Genomic DNA, 19565 nt, shown 5'->3' on the forward strand with positions numbered 1-19565 from the left:
AGATAGTTGGACCTATCCCCTGGGGGGAAGTTCATGTACAAGACACTGACCTATCTACAAAATAAACTCACAACACACTAATTCTAGGTCCAAAAACATCCACAGGTATAAGAACATGGAAATGGATTAAGTAGTAAAGGAAAGAAATTTGCCTAGTAAAGACAGGGACACTACTTTCTGCAAAAGGAAGCTTTTAATTTTATTTTGTTTACCCTCAACAGTAACATCTCTATTAGAAATTCTACTATTAGAAATTCTATGACTAGGACACAAGGTACTCTCAGTAGCATCACATGTATGTAGCAGAAACGTAAAAAAACCCCAAAACAACCCAACTACAGGTTAAAATCTGTACAAGTAAGAATCTAATTAGCTGCTGCTAGATACACATCCAGAGCCACGCTTCAGTCTTTTTTATCACAAAAGGCTGACAAAGGCACAGGTAAAAGGCTCCTCTTTGGTTTGCAGACTGTTGAACCTTCCCAGGCAGCTGACTGATGACAGTTTAGGATGAAAAGGATTATTTGAACCTTTTTTTCCCCTTCACTACAGCAACAGCTGTGGCAGCTGCCACAGATAACTACAGCAAATGCCCTCATGCTTGCAGGGTTGTTAACATTCTAGCAAGCCCACACATTTATACTTCCTTGTAACTCCTACTTGCTTCCCTTTTCTGCATTACTTTAATGCACAGCTCAGTAATTGGCTATCCATGACTGCACACAGCACCCAGTACAAGTCTCTAGAGTAACTGTGATACAATGAAAATAGATTTGGAGAATAAATTTCCAAGTGAAAAGTCTTATTTCCATTAAACGTGTAACACTACCAAATGCTTACCAAGTCACTGTTAAGATGGTCACTAATGCCTTGATGTATCTTTACTCTGTAAAGATTCTTTTTCTCTTCTGCTCATGCTCCACCTTTGCATAGAAATCTTCGCATCCAGAATGACTTTGGCATTTTTAAAGTTCGTTGTATTTTCATCTCCTCCAAATCAACATTTTTTGTTTGATACCCCTCTTCCCCTGATGTGTATTGAGGATCTATACCTATATTATGGTTTCAGAGCTGTGACCACAGACTTGGCCACATTTTCTTTCCACAGAAACAAAGAAATCCATGGAATTCCACCACAGCAGATGAAGAGAAAAAAAACCCACACAGTCACTAAGTGGACTACCTTATGTCCTACTGTCCTCATGACTGGTAACATTAACAACAAGCGCAAGTATAAGCATCAAAGAATTCAGAAGCAATCAAACCAACTGTATCCCAAATACACAAAATGCCCTTCTAGGTCTCTGCCGCACATATACTGCTTAGCTGAAATCAAGCCATCAGCTTAAGTCAACTATCATGTAAGGCTTTCCACCCTAGTACAGAGTGGGTGTAGCACAATCTCGAGACTCATAAATAGTTGGCTGTCCACTCTACAGCTAGTATCTACTTTCCAGGCCAAACAAGCTGTCAGAAGAGCTAAACATTGCTACTACCCAAGTAAAAAAAAAAAAACAGAAAACAAAAAACACAACCCCCCTCAAACCAAATTAAAGAAAAAAAAAACCAACAAAAATATTAAAATCCACACAAACCAATAAAGAGGAAATATCCAGAATAAGAGCCTATGTAACTGGTCTGCAGATATGACCATAAAATGTTAATAACCAGTTGTCATTAAAATGACACAAGCAAAAATAATCAGCATGTTACAAAGACGTTAAAGATGCAAAATAAATACAAGCATCAAAATACACAGTTTATACTACAAAACTAACAGGAATTAAGAAAATATTTCTACAGACATCCTACACCACAAGTTGTGCACCTCTGGGGTTCCTTGTGCTCATTTCTAAAGTCGCTTATCTCACAGTAAAACAATAAACTCATGCTAAGCTAAATAATCTATTAAATGATGCCTTAAGTCTTAAGCAAGAAAAGCAAAAATCACAAACGTGGGCTTCCTCTAATGTAAGGAGGAAAGATAGGGATAAGCCAGGCTGAATGGGCCTTTGAGCAGCAACTTGGTCTAGTGGAAGGTGTCTCTGCCCATGGTAGGGGGGGTTGGAACTAGATGATCTTTAAGGTCCCTTCCAGCCTAACAATTCTGTGATCATCATTCTATCACCTTGTTTCAGGCTATTCCTGCAAAACATTTCTGGCCTGCATGGGTTTGTTGAATTTCCCCAGGTAAAGCTCTCCACCTCCACACAGATATTCTATGTTTCAATATACTGAAGTAGCAAAAAAAGATCCTGCCACTGACAGGCAAATATCCCAACTTCTGGGTTGGGATACAACGGTCTTCGACATCTGTCACCTTACAGAAGACACTAATCAGTGGAAAAATGTAATCAGATGGTAGCACATTCTCTACTCCCATGTGTCATTGAGGACACTTGTCTTCCATGTTCAGTCCTTCGAAGGATGATATAAAAGTGACCCCACAGCATTTGTTATCCCTTTGAATTTTCTTAGAAGTTCCCAAATGAAACCTAACAAAACAAACACCCCTAAAATTATGTTTAGGTTTTTCCCTTTCTTAAAAAGCCTATTTTTGTTAACTGGAACTTGAGTTTTAAAAGAAACACAAGTTATACAGTATCCTGCAGGAACACTGACTTTTTATTTTTCAGCCTTTCATAAGCTGGCAACTCTGCCTTCAGAGAACAGGTCAACTTGCAGCATTAAGGAAATGGCAGTAAACCCACATTACCTCCGTATTTTTCTGTGTTGAAGTTGACTCCTGCCAGTGTTTAATGTTATTGAACCGGAGAACTACATAAATACAAACTTACAAAGGGCAGTTTCAACATGTAAAAAAATAGAAATAAAAATTAAAAAAAAATATATACTTACTCTGTAAATAGTGCAAAACCATCAACACAAGACTATAGCTGCTTAAAGTACCACGACTGGCATCATTTATTTCATGAAAACTTGCCCACTTCTTGATAACAAGCACTAATGGACGAACTCGATTTTCCACTGCAAGTAAAATAAATACATCACAAAAATACCCACATTTAACTAGACAGCAATCAATGTTTGTTTCTACTTGATCAACACAATATTTTTTATTCCAAAGTTATCTTTTTTTCAATCATTTTATAGAATTTATTTAGTTGTTCTGCAGTTACTACACACCTTATAAAAATCAGAAAACAATATTTCCATTTGAAAACACACAAGGGGTATGCCAGCTAACTTGCAGGTAAGACAAAACTGGATGCATCAGTCAATGCAGCAATGTCACATTCTACTTTTAAGTTCTGTCCAGTTCATTATACTAATTTTCCTAATTAACTTGCAGCCAGGACAGATTACAACTAATTTTTTTTTAGGTTCTAAAAACCTCAAGGGCAGGGAAAAGAACTCTCCCAGCTGGAGGACACAGAGCTCATTCTTAAGTTTTCCTCAGGATCTATGAAAGTAGTAACCCCTGCATACAAACATTAATCTTAAATTTGCCTTGGCTTCAATGGTTTTTATGTAGATGAGATGTTAGATGCAAGAAGTCATCAAATCAAGATATATGCTTTCATGAGGAAAGACATAAAGACAGCCATATTTCAGGAATGATTTTCCAAACTTCTGAGGAATATCGACAGCTTTTTAATTAAAGTAGCAGTCTACCTGCATTATCTGTGGATAAAATTAACTAAGTTACTAATTATATATAAAATATAAATTAATAAATTTATAAAAAAAAATATTGGCCTCATAAAAGTGGACAGCAATGCAGAACAGAAGAAAAGGTGGGACACGAGGACCCCTTCCACTGCTCTTTTCACAGCTGGAAAGTTTTCTGTCCGACAGTGATTTGCTGAGAGGAATAAGGGACATTTCCGTAACTTTTTTAAGCTTGGGAGGAAATCCTTTTCCAGGCATACGCCTTCCTGAATATATGAAAAATAATCACAGTTAACCAACTGATCCAGGACAAGTCGCAGACACTCTTAGTAATGTGAATTCAGAATACTGAAACTCTTCTGACTGAAATATTAGTAAAAAGTTAACTCGTAAAGGTAACTTCTACTAATCACAGTCTACCCTAAATGGAAGTATGCAAGGGCTGAAGAACGTGGTCAAGGAAGAACTGCAAATGGCCTAGAAGAACTACCCTGAGGTCCACTGCTTAGGTATTTATCTGTCAAATGACATTGTGGTGGTAAGAGTGCTGTTCTTACTATTGCTCCAATAAGAGAACTGGCAATAAGAGAACTGGAGATTATACCCCTAAATAATCATTAGCATAGTAATCTTGTTACCGGCAGAGTACTGAAGCACCCTTGTAGTATAAATGTGGACCTTAATATGAAGCATCTTTGTTATCTTCTGAATATTATAATATTCAATTAAAAACATACACTGGTTTTCTCTGTTTATTTAGAATGAGCAACAAGAATGTATCTTGAAACTATCTGATGCAGCCAATTAGGTAATTTTATATATACATAGTAACCAAAATATAATTTCAAAAAGCAAAAATTATAGAAATAAGAAAATACATTAAAAACTTACTGTATGCATAGGTTCTCAGAAGGAATGTATTTCTTATTCCCACAACACTGTTCACATTCAAGTCAAACTCTATACAGCTGTTGGGAAGGAGAAAACAAAAAGATCAGATGTCATGGTATTAAATTTCAGAGTATTTATTACCTGTTTAATGATAGAGGTGGAGGAATATAACTTTATGATGGTACTCTAGAAACTGTCTTCAGAGTTTTGATGCTGTGATTTCTATTCTGTTTTTGTTTAGAGTACTTGAATCATAGAATAGTTAGGATTGGAAAGAACCCTAAGATCATCAATTTCCAAGCCCCCTGCCATGGGCAGGGACACCTCACACTAAAACATGCCACCCAAAGCTTTGTCCAACCTGGCCTTGAACACTGCCAGGGATGTAGCATTCACAACTTCCCTGGGCAACCCATTCCAGTGCCTTACCACCCTAACAGGAAAGAATTTCTTCCTTATATCCAATCTAAACTTACCCTGCTTTTAACCCGTTACCCCTTGTCCTGTCACGACAGTCCCTAAAGAAGTGTCTCTCCCCAGCATCCTTATAAGCTCCCTTCAGATACTGGAAGGCTGCTATGAAGTATCCACGCAGCCTTCTCTTCTCCAGGCTGAATAGCTCCAACTTTCTCAGCCTGTCTTCATACAGGAGGTGCTCCAGCACCCTGATCATCCTTGTGGCCCTCCTCTGGACTTGTTCCAACAGTTCCATGTCCTTTTTATGTTGAGTTGAGGACACCAGAACTGTACACAATACTCCAAGTGAGTGAATTCCATTGTTAGAAAAAAATATACTTGTTGGTTTACAAAAAGAATACACACAGATCCAAATTAAGACCTAACTAAATATGCCAAATTTTGATTTTTAATGAATCTTCCTCCAAACTAGATTTGCACTACATGGCTTACTATGGACAAGTTTTGAAGCCAGGAAGGATTCTGAGGTGTTAGTTTAGAAAAACATGCTGATGAACAAGAACTGGAAGAGGTCAAACAGTAAGACTTTTTGCAATGATTTTCAGAGATAATCAGCAAGTACTTTAAAATTATAAATGTTTATTAGTAAACACTGCATGTTTTGTGATAAAACAATTTTCATTAACTGTTTCATGCTGTTAACAGCAAGTAAGAAAGAGGAAAACAAGCACTCCCTGCTTTATTTATATCACAATAAGTTTGAATTTCATACCACATCTAGAGCTTAATGACTCACAATACTAAAAAAACAGATATTAAATTCATAGTCAGTAAGCTACAGCAACACCGTATCTCCCAACAAGAGTAGCCTATTATTGACAAAGAAGTAGCTATTTGCAATGTACAGCTATTCCCATTTTATATATCCAAGCCTCATTCACATAGTATCTGCTTGTTTGAATACTTGTTTAGATTGTCTTGAATTATTGTACTGAATTTATTAAACTGGACAAAATATTAATTTGATGCCCATGAAAGTTTTTTTATACCATTAAATAAATTGTTCTTTGCATCAAAAATACTACATAATTTTAAACATGAATTAACATCAAGCATGACTTTTAGATTTTTTTAAGAGCACAGTACATAATAGAATAGGAAATAAACAACCTAGAGCTACTGTTTGACATTTGTAAAAACAAGCATAAACAACCAGTAATAGTATTAGTTGTATGTGCAAATATAATAAAGAAAAATGTTAGGCAGCATGTGTAATTCCAATTAACCCAAATTAACAAGATTACTATTTACTAGATACTGATTAAGCAAGTTCCATTGCAGTTATTTTGTACTTTAATATGCACATTCAATAGATGCTACAATTATGGCAGGCAAAGATTTTGTACTGCTGGGACTCAAGTTCTACAAAAAGCACTACAGGAGAGAAAAAAAAAGTCAACTGCACATCAAATGTGGTAGATGAACCAGCTTTTGCATCCTCTGTAGTACAGAAATGTTGCTAATTAATCAAAGGCTTATCTGGCAGCAGAATCTGCATTCAAGATATGTCTTTAGGTACAATGGATCTTGCTTATGTTACAGCACTAGAAAAACCCCTTTAAGATGAAAAAGGAAAACAAACACAAACTGAATGCTTCTCATTCACTAAATCAAGTGGGAAATGGCAATTTCCTGGAATATATGGACCATTGGCAACACATTAGATCCAGATGCAGAGACACCACCCACTGAATTCTATCATCTTCTCCCAGCAGACAGGCATCAAATCTGGCTTTTACAGGGAGCTTGTCATGTTTAGCTTCTGGTTTTGGCTAAAACAAGTTTAGGGTACAGAATATCCAACCCATTTTCAAAACCACTGTGAAAAACAGAATAAGCATGCATGTATATAAGTCTATGAAAGACAAAGGCCAGTAAGAAATTAGGAGACTGGTAATTGAATAAAAAGACAAAACACAGGTGAGCTGGCAGGTTAAGTAACATAAAGACAACTGGAAAGAGGTGTGGGGGGAAACCAACCAAACCAAACCAACCCATACACCCCACTCACCCCAGAAAAAACACACCACTCCAAACCAACAACAGTCGCTTCCACCCAAAACCAAAAACCACTACAACTCAACCCAAAGTCATGTCATTTCCCACCGCTCCCCTCTTCCAGAAAAACAGTGCAGGAAAACAGATGGCAAATAGTACTGTGGGTTTTTTCCTTCTGAAAAAATATCATGGGCTGTTTCTAGTTTAAGTAGATTATATATTGATTTAGTAGGAAAAAAAGAATTCTTTAAATCCTGTTTGTAAGGTATACGAATATCATGACTGTTACCGGCTGGATTTTTGTTGGCTTTTTTGTTTGGCTTTTTTTTGGGTGGTTGTGTTTGGTTTTTTTGTTTGTTTGGTTTGGGGTGTTTTGTTTTGTTTTTTTTGCAAGTGACCATACTATGGACTACAGATGCAGAAACAGATTGATGGGGTTGGGAAGTACTTCTGAGATCATGCAGCCCAAACCCCATGCCAAGGAAGGGCCACCTAAAGCAGGTTACACAGGAACTCATTCAGGTGGGTTTTGAATGTCTCCAGAGAGGGAGACTCCACAACCTCCCTGGGTAGCCTGTTCCAGTGCTCTGCCACCCTCAATGTAAAGAAGTTCTTCCTTGTGCTGAGGTGAAGCTTCTTGTGGTTTAGTTTATGGCCATTGCTCCTTGTCCTGTCACTGGGTACCGCTGAAAACATCCCGGCACCACCCTCCTGACACCCACCTTTGAGTACCTATATGCATTAATGAGATCCCCTCTCAATCTTCCCTCAGCTAAACAGGCCCAGGTCCTGCAATCTCTCCTCATAAGAGAGATGCTCCAGAGCCCTGATCATCCCTGTGGCCCTTCCCTGGACTCTCTCCAGTGGCTCCTTGTCTGATTTGTGCTGAGGAGCCCAGAACTGGGCACAGGACTCAAGATGCGGCCTCACCAGGGTCGAGCAGAGGGGGAGGATCACCTCCCTCAACCTGCTGGCCACACTCCTCCCCATGCACCCCACATTACAACTGTCTGCAAGGGCACACTGACAGCTCATAGTCAACTTGCCATCCACCAACACTCCCAGGTTCATCTCAGCTGAGCTGCTCTACAGCAGGTCAGCACCCATCTGTCCTGGTCCTTGGGGTTCTTCCTCCCCAGGTGCAGTGCCCTACACTTGCCCTTGTTGAACCTTATCTCTGCTCAACTCTCCAGCCCATCAAGGTCCTGCTGCATGGTAGCACAGCCTCCAGATGTATCAGCCACTGCTCCCAGCTTTGTATCATCAGGAAAAAAAAACCCTAAAAAACCTAAAATTCAAGGCATTGATAAACTGGATCCAGTATTGATCCCTGGGGAATACCACTGACTACAGGCCTCCAACTGGATTCTGTTCTGCTGATCACAACCCTCTGAACTCTGCCATTCAGCCAGCTCTCAATCCACCTCACTGTTCATTCATCTAACCCTATCCTAAGCTTACCTATGAGGATCTTATGGGAGCCTTGTGTTAAAAGCCTTGCTGAAGTCAAGGCAAATAACATCCACTGCTCTCCCCTCGTCAACTACCCTGCCATGTCATCATAGAAGTCTTAGATTAGTCAAGCAAGATTTCCCCTTTGTACTGTTGGGACTCAAGTTCTACAAAAAGCATTACAGGAGAGAGAAAAAAAAAAAGTCAACTGCACATCAAATGTGGTAGATGAACCAGCTTTTGCATCCTCTGTAGTACAGAGATGTTGTTAATTAATCAAAGGCTTATCTGGCAGCAGAATCTGCGTTCAAGATATGCCTTTAGGTACAGTGGATCTTCCTTATGTTACAGCACTAGAAAAACCCCTTTAAGATGAAAAAGGAAAACAAACACAAACTGAAATTTCCCTTTCCTGATGACCTTTTTTTCTTTTTTTTTCTTCTGCATGCTTGGTGATGACCTCTGGAGCAGCCTGCTCCATCACCTTTCCAGGGATGGACATGAAACTGACTGGCTGGTAGCTGCAATAACCACTTCCATACTTAAGGCTTCTTTTTGAAGTTTATTCTCCAATTTAAAATTGCTACAAAATTGCTACTTATTCAGTATTTGTACCAGGAATTTACCACTTCATGTGCACATTATATAGTATATATAGCTGTATAACCCAAACTTTGGCTTGACAAGTTCAGTAGTTACAGAAAGTGTGGGAGAAACAACATTTGTATTATTGAGAAAGAAGATAAAAATTATTCAAAATTTTAAAAGGTAAACAAGTATACAGAAGTAAATATGGAAATAGATGTAACTGAAAGTATAAAGAAAAATTCTGACAAGTGTTACATAATCTCAGATGCAAAAAAAAACTTAAAACTGATGATATTAGTTTGAATTGTGAACATGACACTTTCAGTTTTATCACCCCAGGGCTTGTATCTTTATAAAGGTATATTGTCTTAAAGCATATTGTGATATGCTTTTATCAAGAGAGGTCAGAACAGTGGGCTTATTTGTTTTTTAAAAACAGACGGGGCTGCAAAATTTTAGAAGCATATAGACAGGATGAGACAGATACAAGAGAGTTCTTCAAAGTCCTACTTACAATGAATAGCCAAACTATGTTATTACATGAAGGTGATATATGTAAGCCCTATAAAATCTAAGCCCATAAATAAAGGGAGATTTAAACATTACTCAGACTTCCAACCAACTTCAGTGCTTTGCACGACTTTTTTCCTCTGTCAGATACTTCTATCACATACAGTAAGAAATAAAATTGTTCTCTGTCCTAGTACATCCCTCTTGATTACTCATTTTCACGTCTTTGTAATGAAGATACAGTAACATACAACACATCCACTTCTCTCAATTCCTCCCAAATCCTAAAAAAAGTCATACTGAATGGAACATGCAAAGCTACTTTGTTAAATGCAGAATACCTCCCTATAAGACAGCAGAATATACTATTTTAGAATATACTATTCTAAATAGTAAATTTTTAATCAAGAAGACAATCACAAGAAACTACAGGTTACTGTTGTGTGTAAACACTGTGAATTAGTCCTTAAGTCACTCAATAGTTATGTTTACAAAGCAGCACACTTACCTTTCACAACAGTTCTCTTCCCACCATTGTTTTGTCATAAACTATTTGTCAACTGGAGTCCACTGTGTACAAATAACCCACAGAAGTCTGATATACTGCTACTAATTCACATCACAAACTTAACAGCATCTCAACCGTAAGAGGTGTTTCACGCCACCAAAGAAGTCAGCTGACTGCCACTGCACAGTAAGTGTACAAATTTGCAATATAACAACTATAGGACAACACAGATAAACAAACCATGGCTTCAGTGGTACTACTCACATGGACAGCACAGAGTACTTCATCACACCAGAATCTAAAAAAATCGTTTTGAACAGAATACTTGCCTGATTTTATCCCTGAACCTCACTATTGGCACTTTTGCCCGTATCAGCTGAGGTCTCTCAATGTAGGTTGCTGAAAGGAAGAAAAATATGCAATTAAGTTTCAAGTAAGATGCTGATCTTAAAAAGAAGATCCTAAAATGGAGTCATACTGACTGATTTCTAGCGAATAGTAGATTATTAATTTTAGCAAAAATATTCTCAGAAGGGGTTGTGCTAAACTAAGTAAGCTTTAGCAGCTGCAGCAAAAATACAATCTAGGAAAATGTGTGTGGAAAAATAATGACTAAATATTAGAGAAAAACATAAGTGGAAGATTTTTCTGTGGGAAGCATATTCAAGAAATTTGAACATAAGGAATGCAGCTCTACAGTGCTTTCACTGAGCAGTACTTGTAACAGAAGTCCTGAATAGTTGCAATTAAGGTTCAAAAAGAAGGGAGCCAGAGACTTACACCCAGCACTACCTTATACAATGGGCACATGATCAGCCACATAATTTTTAATTGTGCTTAGTTTGCTTACAGTTGAATGAGATATTTTACTGATAAATAATTAATACAGCTTTCTTCACTATGCATAGATTATGCTTAAAACTTCCTTTTAAAAACTGTTTATCTGACTTATAAAGTACATACCAAGAAATACAAACCTTATTGAATTGTAACGCTTTCCAAATATAACCTTTATCTGCCTTTTGCTTTAATGGTGATAGGACATGCAATAAACATACAATCACAGGACTGCCTCTCAGGTGATTATCTACGTATTATTGACACATAGGCTTAAGGTCAGACCATCCAAACCCAAACATACTAAGGTGTGACAGAACCATACAGTTCCACCAAATACATCTTTGCACTAAGCTCCCTGAAACTGTTCTGTCAGTCGTATCACCCACCATTTCCCTATTCTTAATGCTATCTCAGGGTACATTTAGTTGTCCCCATGATCCTGAGTAAGAAATGCACCCAAGAAAGTAATGGAAAAGACAAAGAACAGCAGAGCCTGTAGGTCACATAAGAATTGGGCAAAAGGCATGAACCTTAGCACAGTCGAGATACAGTTTGTAAATGAACTAAATCCAAATTGAAAGACCTATATGGCAAAACCTTTCATTTTTGAATCAGGTGAACATTTTCAGATAACATCTATAAGCTCTGTCCACAGAGCACCTATACACAAACACACTGACAGACGGCTAGATGTAAGAATTCATGCCCATGTTAAGATTATAGATGATCCAAGAGGCTCTGGATCTACATACCCACAACTAGGACAGTTTGACAAGAGCAGCAATATCAGCCATAACCTGCCTTACTTTCCAAAGAACATTTTGATTAAATGAAGCTGACCAAAGCCACTTGCAAGAAACAGATAATTATAAAAAAAAAATAAAATCAAAAAAAGCATTAGAAATGAGCAATGGCACAAACAAAAAGCCTTCAGAGACCACTCACACATGAACATGTCTTTCCAATATTCATATTCCCGGGCAAACAAACATGATTTTGTCTAAAGCGCTGTCACAGAATACAGCCTCTTGGAAAACAAGTAAGCTTATGTAGATGCTCTCTTTCTGATTACTGAAAACACAACTATTTTATCACTGTACTTCTCAGAAAGCACCAGAATGACTTGTATCCTAGGCTAACCCAGACTAAGTTCTGGACTTCCAAACGTAAACATCAATATACAGTAGTAGTAAGCCATTAGGTATCAGCTACTCATTCTATAATGGATCTGTCAAGTCTCTCCAAAGTAAGCTGCTGAGATCCAGGTATGCACATTTGCCACTAAAGAAATTCTGAAGTCCGCATTTAAGCTTATTGTTTGTCCTTTTCTTTTACCATTGCAGGACAGTTCAGAACAGCAATATAAGGAGTCGCATTAAAGAACATACCACAAGTGAGAAGTAAGGGGAGGGCAGTCACTTATACCAATAAATGACAGGGTCTTCTCTAACTCCACAGGGGTGGTACCAAAGGTGATCTGAAGTTAATGGTATTCACATTTAAGTCAGGAACTGCCCAAAACAAGAGCTTACAAGAACTATGAATTGACCTGTTTTGCCTATAGCATTGGTACTGTCAACATTTAGTGTTTTCTTCACTAGGCAGCTATGTTAATTATTTCACTGGTATGAAGGTTCCCTATCCCCCACCCTTCTCAATTCTACACAGTCTGCTCTGAGTGACACTTAAAAAATTCTTCAGAGCATTGATCCCAGGAAAGCACTGCAATCTAAAGAAGCAAAAGGACTTCACTGACAGAGGTGTCTCTAACAGAAATCTACTTCTCTGCTCATGCCCTCCCATCCCACCAGGGTCCACAATTTAACAGTCATTTTAGATGCTATCCATTCTTGAAGTCCACTAGTCTGCAAGGCAACTGTTACGTTTTTTTGATTACTAACCATCAGCAAGCACCAAGATAGCTAGCATTACTAAACATTTACAGCTTTTCTCCAAGAATTGCCAGTAATCTTACCACCTCACTGTAGCCAGGAACTTACAAAGGCTAGTACTGAAGAGTTTTTGGACTAAGCGGAGTATGTTTCTTGCTTCGGTCTTCTGATTTACCTGGAATATGGTATTAAAATTACAGTATCTCTCATTTAAATGTTCCAAGTAATCACACTTTACTTTTCAAATAAAATTCTCAGAGTAAGACATGATCATGTATACCAAAACATTCCATAGCCTACATATACCTTTAGTGTGGCAAACACCACAGAGAACAATTTGTATTCGATATGCAAAGCTACTATCAGACATTCACAAATCACAGAATTTTATGAAAACATAGCCCCACTTACACAAAAATGTCCTCTCTTTCCTTTGCAATGATACTTCCATTCTTTCAAAAGTAAGCTTTCTTTAGATTTTTTTGTTACATCTTTTCCTCAACATAAAACTCAAACATTTCCACTCAAAAATACTTCAGATATTTTGTATATCCAATTCGTACTTACGCCTGCTCACTAAAATTACTGTCCATGAATCTAAACAATAAAAAAAAACAACTTACAAGAAGTTTGTCCTGCATCTAAAAGGAGGTAGCATTCTCTAAATTCTCTTCATGATTCTAGGGAACTTACTTCCCTGTTTTCCACTTACAGAGCAAAGGTAATGCTTATTTTTTTAATGTTTTGTTGGCCTAAAGGGTTTATAGGGTTAAATTCATATCTGCAACATTATTTGTCCCACAGTTCATAGGTATTACAAATGCAAAAATACATTATATAATCAAAAGGATATGAGCATTTGTTTCACATTTTAGAATCCAGCCTTATAAAACCACAGACATTTTTAAAAGATACTTTATTTATGTTTTATATTACTTACTGGTTCTTCTTTAACCACCAGGCACAAGTCACCGTCACTGCTACGAGTGCCAAACCCATTCAGGGAGGACCCAACCAAAAAGAGTCTGCTGTCTGTAATAGAGGAATCACAGAATAAAATCTGATGTGACGCATCATAGTTCAAGAAGAAGGAAGAACCATAAACCTAAAGAACATTCAAATTGACAGTAACCAAAGTCAAAACATACGTGGAAAAAGTCGCTGAATTTCTCTCTGGAGTTGTGTTCTGCAGACCTCTTTTTTGTGCAAATCACAGTTCTGTTGTTGACATGCTTGAAATAACTCCAAAACCTGCTGACTTAACTAGATATACATATTCAAAAAGTAAAGATACAGAAAAATGAACATCCTTTCCTGACAGAGATGTAATTACATGAAATACAGAAGACTGTATTTTGCATGACCTCTTATATTGTCTAGAGCTAAACTGCACTGGAATTCATATTGAAAAACTCCCCAAAAGAAAATCCTGCAAAGTTTTAAAATTTCTTAAATCTGTTACAAAATGTCTACCCATTGAAAAATATTTTCTGCATTATTAACATCTGCAGCCTTTCAAGGAATAAGCAGTATCTACTGACTTTAACATCAACAGTTTGCCTACCAGCAACAAGGAGAAAAATAAATATTAAAACTGATTAAAGTCAGCTTTTTTTTTTTTCAATTCCACAGAAACTACTGAAGATGTGGTAGAAGTCAGATCTTTGGTGGAAGGAGATATTAGTTGTTTCTCTTTCCCGACACTTATATGCTGTAGTCAACAGGCATTTTATACTAAAAAAATCTGTCATGTTGGTGCAGCAGAAGTATGAAGACTGACAAACCATGTTTTGGGGTTTAACCAAAAATAGAACAAAAATCACAGTAGCAACTTTACTGTCCACCTAAATAAGTCAACCTCTTTTCTATTACAGCATAGCTAAAATAGTAACTTTTATCTCCTGATGAGAGGCACAGAACATCTTTACAGGCCCAATATCCTATTTACTCAAAACAGGCATCTCTGACATTATTAGGGTGGCCTTTTTTCATCAGCATTCTCACTACCCCCAGTCAGGTGACAAATGGACCTTTCCTCCAATTTCTACTTCTTGGAGCAGACATACAGGTTTCCTGACATTAGTACTGAAACTAAACAATCCCCTACCCCCAAAATGTGCTCCGAACCCAAGCACACAGGAAGGCTACATAGTGCCATAGTGGCAGTCACGTTTACTGATATTCCTCATTGATATTGAACCCTGCCTACTCAGAAGGCAGATGTAAGGCACGGACATACAAAGATACTACCTTATCTTTGGCCACATGGACAGTGGTTTCTGTAGGTTCTGGAAACAAAGTATATCGAACCAGAGGTACACATCCAGTTAAATCTGGGATGCGATGTGCACGAAAGAGTGGAGATTGAACTGATCCTGGAAAAGAGGATCTACGTTCTTCTGGTAAAAGCACTGCTTGGTTAATTCCAGCTGTTTCAGAATGATGTGAATGCAATCGGTGCCGCTTGACATTATATGGAACACTTTGTTCACTTAATCTCCTAAAAAGCAAACAAACAGAAACCAAATGCGAACCAAACAAAATACCCCCAACAAAAACACAAAAGGGGGAGACAGTAATTACTCTAGTTTGCAAGCTCCAAGTTACAATTAAAAGACAGTTGCTACAAACACCATGCCTTAATTACATGACTATTAAAAGCAAGTATTCTGCAGAACAAAAGGCATGCTCATCCTAGACCTTGGATGAAATAAATGTGGTATGGGAAGAAAGAACACACAACTGCAAAAGTTGGTCATACTATTTCACTGACAGCATAATTTTTTTTTTTTGGTCAAAGATACATACAGACTACGTAAGGGTACTTTTGTTTTAAATCAATGCAACTGCAGTGAGAAGTTTTTTGAGCTCTGAATACCCAGTGATGAATAAAATAAATTCAGTAGCAGGGAGGGGAGGAACAGAAACATCGCAATAGCCATTCAAAATGTAGCATTTGTCTGTTTCTTAGATTGTACAGACAGTTAACTGTGTAATCCGGGCAAAAAAGAAACACTGTTATTTGATAAATCAAATTAGGGACTGTATTAAGCTACACAGTCATAAACATCATGTCTCATTTCCAGACAGTACTCTGTATCTCCTTATTAAGTAATTTCTCACAGAATTCAAATACACTTGAAGAGACATATTTAAAGCGAGCTTACAGACAACCCCTTGGCATCTGAACTCTTCGTTAAGAATTTGTACAGAAAGCTGGCCAGTGTTGAATACTGTGGCACATCCACAGTAAGAATAAGCGAGGACATTCATGATCAGGGGTCTGGAACACCTCCCATATGAAGACCTGCTGAGAAAGTTGGGGCTGTTCAACCTGGAGAAGAGAAGGCTGTGTGGAGACCTCATAGCAGCCTTCCAGTACCTAAAGGGGACCTGTAGGAATGCTGGGGAGGGCCCCTTCACTAGGGACTGTAGTTATAGGACAAGGGGTAACGGGTTAAAACTTCAACAGTGGAAGCTTAGACTGGATATAAGGAAGAAGAAATTATTCACTGTTAGGGTGGTGAGGCACTGGAACGGGTTGCCCAGGGAAGCTGTGAACACTCCAACCCTGGTGGTGTTCAAGGCCAGGCTGGACAGAGCCTTGGGTGGCATGGTTTAGTGCGAGGTGTCCCTGCCCATGGCAGGGGGGTTGGAACTAGATGAGCTTAAGTTCCTTTCCAACCCTAACTATTCTACGATTCTATGTTTTGTTTATACACCAAATATCACAAAGTTAACCTGTACGTGGGTTCTCACCCATTTTTGTAAATAAAAAAGCATGAAATCAAATATTCATATGTATCAATTAATTAAGTGTGAATAAAATTATGGTCATTTCTTGTAGTTACAAAAGCCAGCATCAAAGCAGTTTGGGAACCTGGAAAGACAGCATTTAACTGTTTTCATCAATTTAACTGAAAAGACCTCAAATCATCATTTCAGTTTTCAAGTCTAAGAGAATTTCAGATAACAAAACCTACCCACAATCTTAAAAGAACTCATAATGTAACACTAAATCAAAACGTAACAATGTTTCAACCTATTTTGACTGACGAGAACTTGCATGAACTCATGTTCACCAAAAATATATTAAGAGTCCACTCAAGATCTAGAATTCGCTAATTGACTGCAAATCTCCTAACACAGCATAACTTTCCATAAGTCAAACTGGTCAAGAGGAAATCCCTACAAACACGTATCAGCTACTGTTTCTGAATTTGTAAGAAGCTTTTCTTTGTTCTAGAATGTTAAAACTGTACATTCATCTGAAATTCCTCTGTTGTAACTAAAGTAACAAAGGAAGATATGTAAATTCAAGTAAGTTTAGTTTTTTGAAAAGCAGAAAAAATATGACTCCATAAAATTCTTCTTTTTAAAAGGAACTTACATATGACTTGAATTTAGGACTTGGTACTTGGGAAATAAAAAAAAAACAAAACAACACAATTTAGACAATCAGGAGAAACATCTAGTGTATCTAGTGTCCAGAGAAACATCACAATTTCCATAAAATATTGAAGATGAACTCTTACTCTTAACCTGACAAACTAACAGGAAGACAACACTCAATTTGCTAACACATACAGACCATGGTCTATTATAGTATTAAAATAAAATACAAAAATCACAATTCTGTAAGGCTACAGCTGTTGGGAAAGAAAAACAATACATAAGGCTTTTAATATCAAAATTCTGAAAAGCAGGTACGTGAATGTTTTGAAGGGCTATGACATGACCCATCAAAAAAAACATTCAGTATTGCAATTTCTAACAACATGCAAGTTGCATGAGAAATTGGTAAGAGATGAGATTCACCAAGGGCACATTACAACCGGAGTTAATCGCACACATAAAGAACTTACTTTCTTCCTCGGAATGACGTGGGGGCATCAGACACATGTACTGGACTGCCACTTACATAAGCCACTGGCTGCAGTGTAGCATCTTGAGTACTTGTAAGGTTACCACTCAAAACAGCCCTGAAAATATTACAGTCAGTAACAATTATTCATATAACTAAGGTGCTTTTTATGGGTTGGTAGTTTTTCTTAAGCAAATGTTAAACTCAGCAAGTCCTATTTTTTGGGTTTTTTTCTGTTTGACGCAGTACATCTGTCTTTTCTATTCAAAGAGATACTTCAGTATATATATTTCATTTAAAAAAAAAGAAGGTCATTCTTCACAGCACAAGCATAAGAAGAGGTTAGCAACCAAATTAACTTAAGGTACTCTTAAGTTTAAGACCTTAAAGAAGACTATGGTGCCTTCAAGTCTATCCCTTTCTCACCTCCTCTGTGTTTCCCCCAGTAAACAAATACAACTGAAGATACTTAAAACTAAAGCGTGGATTATTAACTCTAATCAGTGCAATGGCGTTTCATGCATTATGCACAATGCAAGACAGCATTAAAACTTGCAGGTCACCAACAGAAATTACATAGCTCTATTTTACAAAACACCTTCCTATATTTTAAAGTTGAATGCAGATTAATACTAAAGCCAGGGAAAAACATGCTTCATAAATAGAAATATTTCTTTCAAAAGACAGTCTGAAGCCAATACCTATAAAAAATTTACTGTACTTACACTGCATTCTGAAAATTAAACTGAGTCTCAGTTAGACGCTGCTGAGAGACAAGAGTGGGTAGCATATTCAGAGGAATCTTACTGAAGAAATTACTCTGTTGTTGATGTTTTGGAGGGAAGGGCGGACAACCCAAGATGGAGTGATTTGGGAACATGCTCCTTTCTACTTGAGGTGCATATGTATCTTTTTGCCTACACTTAAAGGAGAGGAAAAAAAAAATAAATTAGCCAACAAGAAATACCAGTTATCTTCTAAACACTTAGTTTAAAAATCCAAATAATCTAGGATATATATTCAGAGATTGCTGAAAAGAATTGTGATTGTAGGCTAGTTTTATTTCCTTTCTGGACAGGACACTAAATAAAAGTACTATATGCTCTTACGTTTCACAAGTACTACGTACTTTATGTTTAAAAGTGATTATTATTTGCTCCCCTCCATTTTAATTTTAGAAAAATTACATGACACAAAACATAAGAGTTTTCATCTCAAGAAAATGTAACATATTGCAGTGGTGTATTTTTCTTGCTTCAAACATTCCACAATGAGATTCACAATACATGGGAACAGACACTGGGCTACACCATAAGAACATGAATATGCTTAAATAAGCACATATGCTTATTTAAGAATATGCTTTAACTCTTAAATAAGAGTCCTGCAAAGAAGATGTGTCACTGACAAGCAGTCGTACATGACTGACCTCAATACTCTGCATATGAATTAGAGCCATACAGGGATTCAAATACAAGATAAGTTTTTTCACAAAACTTTTAACTGTAACCGTTAGAAGTTGTAAGAGCAACAGCAGTATTTCCCTGATTATTACATTAAAAACTTTTTTATCAACCCAGTGCTACAGCAATACAATTGGAAAAAGTGCTGACAGGTCCATGCCCCGGCATGGAAATCCTATCATCACACAGTAGTCTAAGTCTGGAATAAAATTATTACTTTTACGGTTTCTTGATTACCAAAATAAGTATATATACATATATATAAATATAAAAATTGTATTAGCAGTTACATTAATAGGCATTCTCATACACTGAAATAAAAAGTTATTTTATTATCAGTTATTATTTTGTTAACAGTTATTTTTAAGTCCTAACTTTACTGTAGTAAGGCCCCACCATTACCACAGCCCTGAAGTCTTCTTTCACCTACCACTATGGAGTGGGGCCAG

General features: G+C 37.2%; 1 protein-coding gene across 1 annotated transcript in view; it reads right to left on the minus strand.

Annotated features, from left to right (window-relative positions):
• The window catches only part of TENT2 (terminal nucleotidyltransferase 2), a 40351-nt gene that overhangs the window by 20105 nt on the left and 681 nt on the right, over positions 1-19565 (minus strand). Inside the window, exons 2-10 of the mRNA XM_061376821.1 lie at positions 18379-18570; positions 17655-17771; positions 15040-15289; positions 13938-14052; positions 13730-13821; positions 12898-12964; positions 10387-10456; positions 4525-4601; positions 2860-2988 (exon numbers count right to left, since the gene is read on the minus strand). Of these exons, the coding sequence (XP_061232805.1) occupies positions 2860-2988; positions 4525-4601; positions 10387-10456; positions 12898-12964; positions 13730-13821; positions 13938-14052; positions 15040-15289; positions 17655-17771; positions 18379-18570 (1109 nt within the window). The remainder of the gene's footprint in view (positions 1-2859; positions 2989-4524; positions 4602-10386; positions 10457-12897; positions 12965-13729; positions 13822-13937; positions 14053-15039; positions 15290-17654; positions 17772-18378; positions 18571-19565) is intronic.

This window comes from Neopsephotus bourkii, unplaced genomic scaffold, assembly GCF_033783945.1.
Source record: "Neopsephotus bourkii isolate Nb327-2 ecotype Australia unplaced genomic scaffold, CSIRO-AGI_Nbou_v1 NB_1740, whole genome shotgun sequence".
NCBI classification, from domain to species: Eukaryota; Metazoa; Chordata; class Aves; order Psittaciformes; family Psittacidae; genus Neopsephotus; species Neopsephotus bourkii.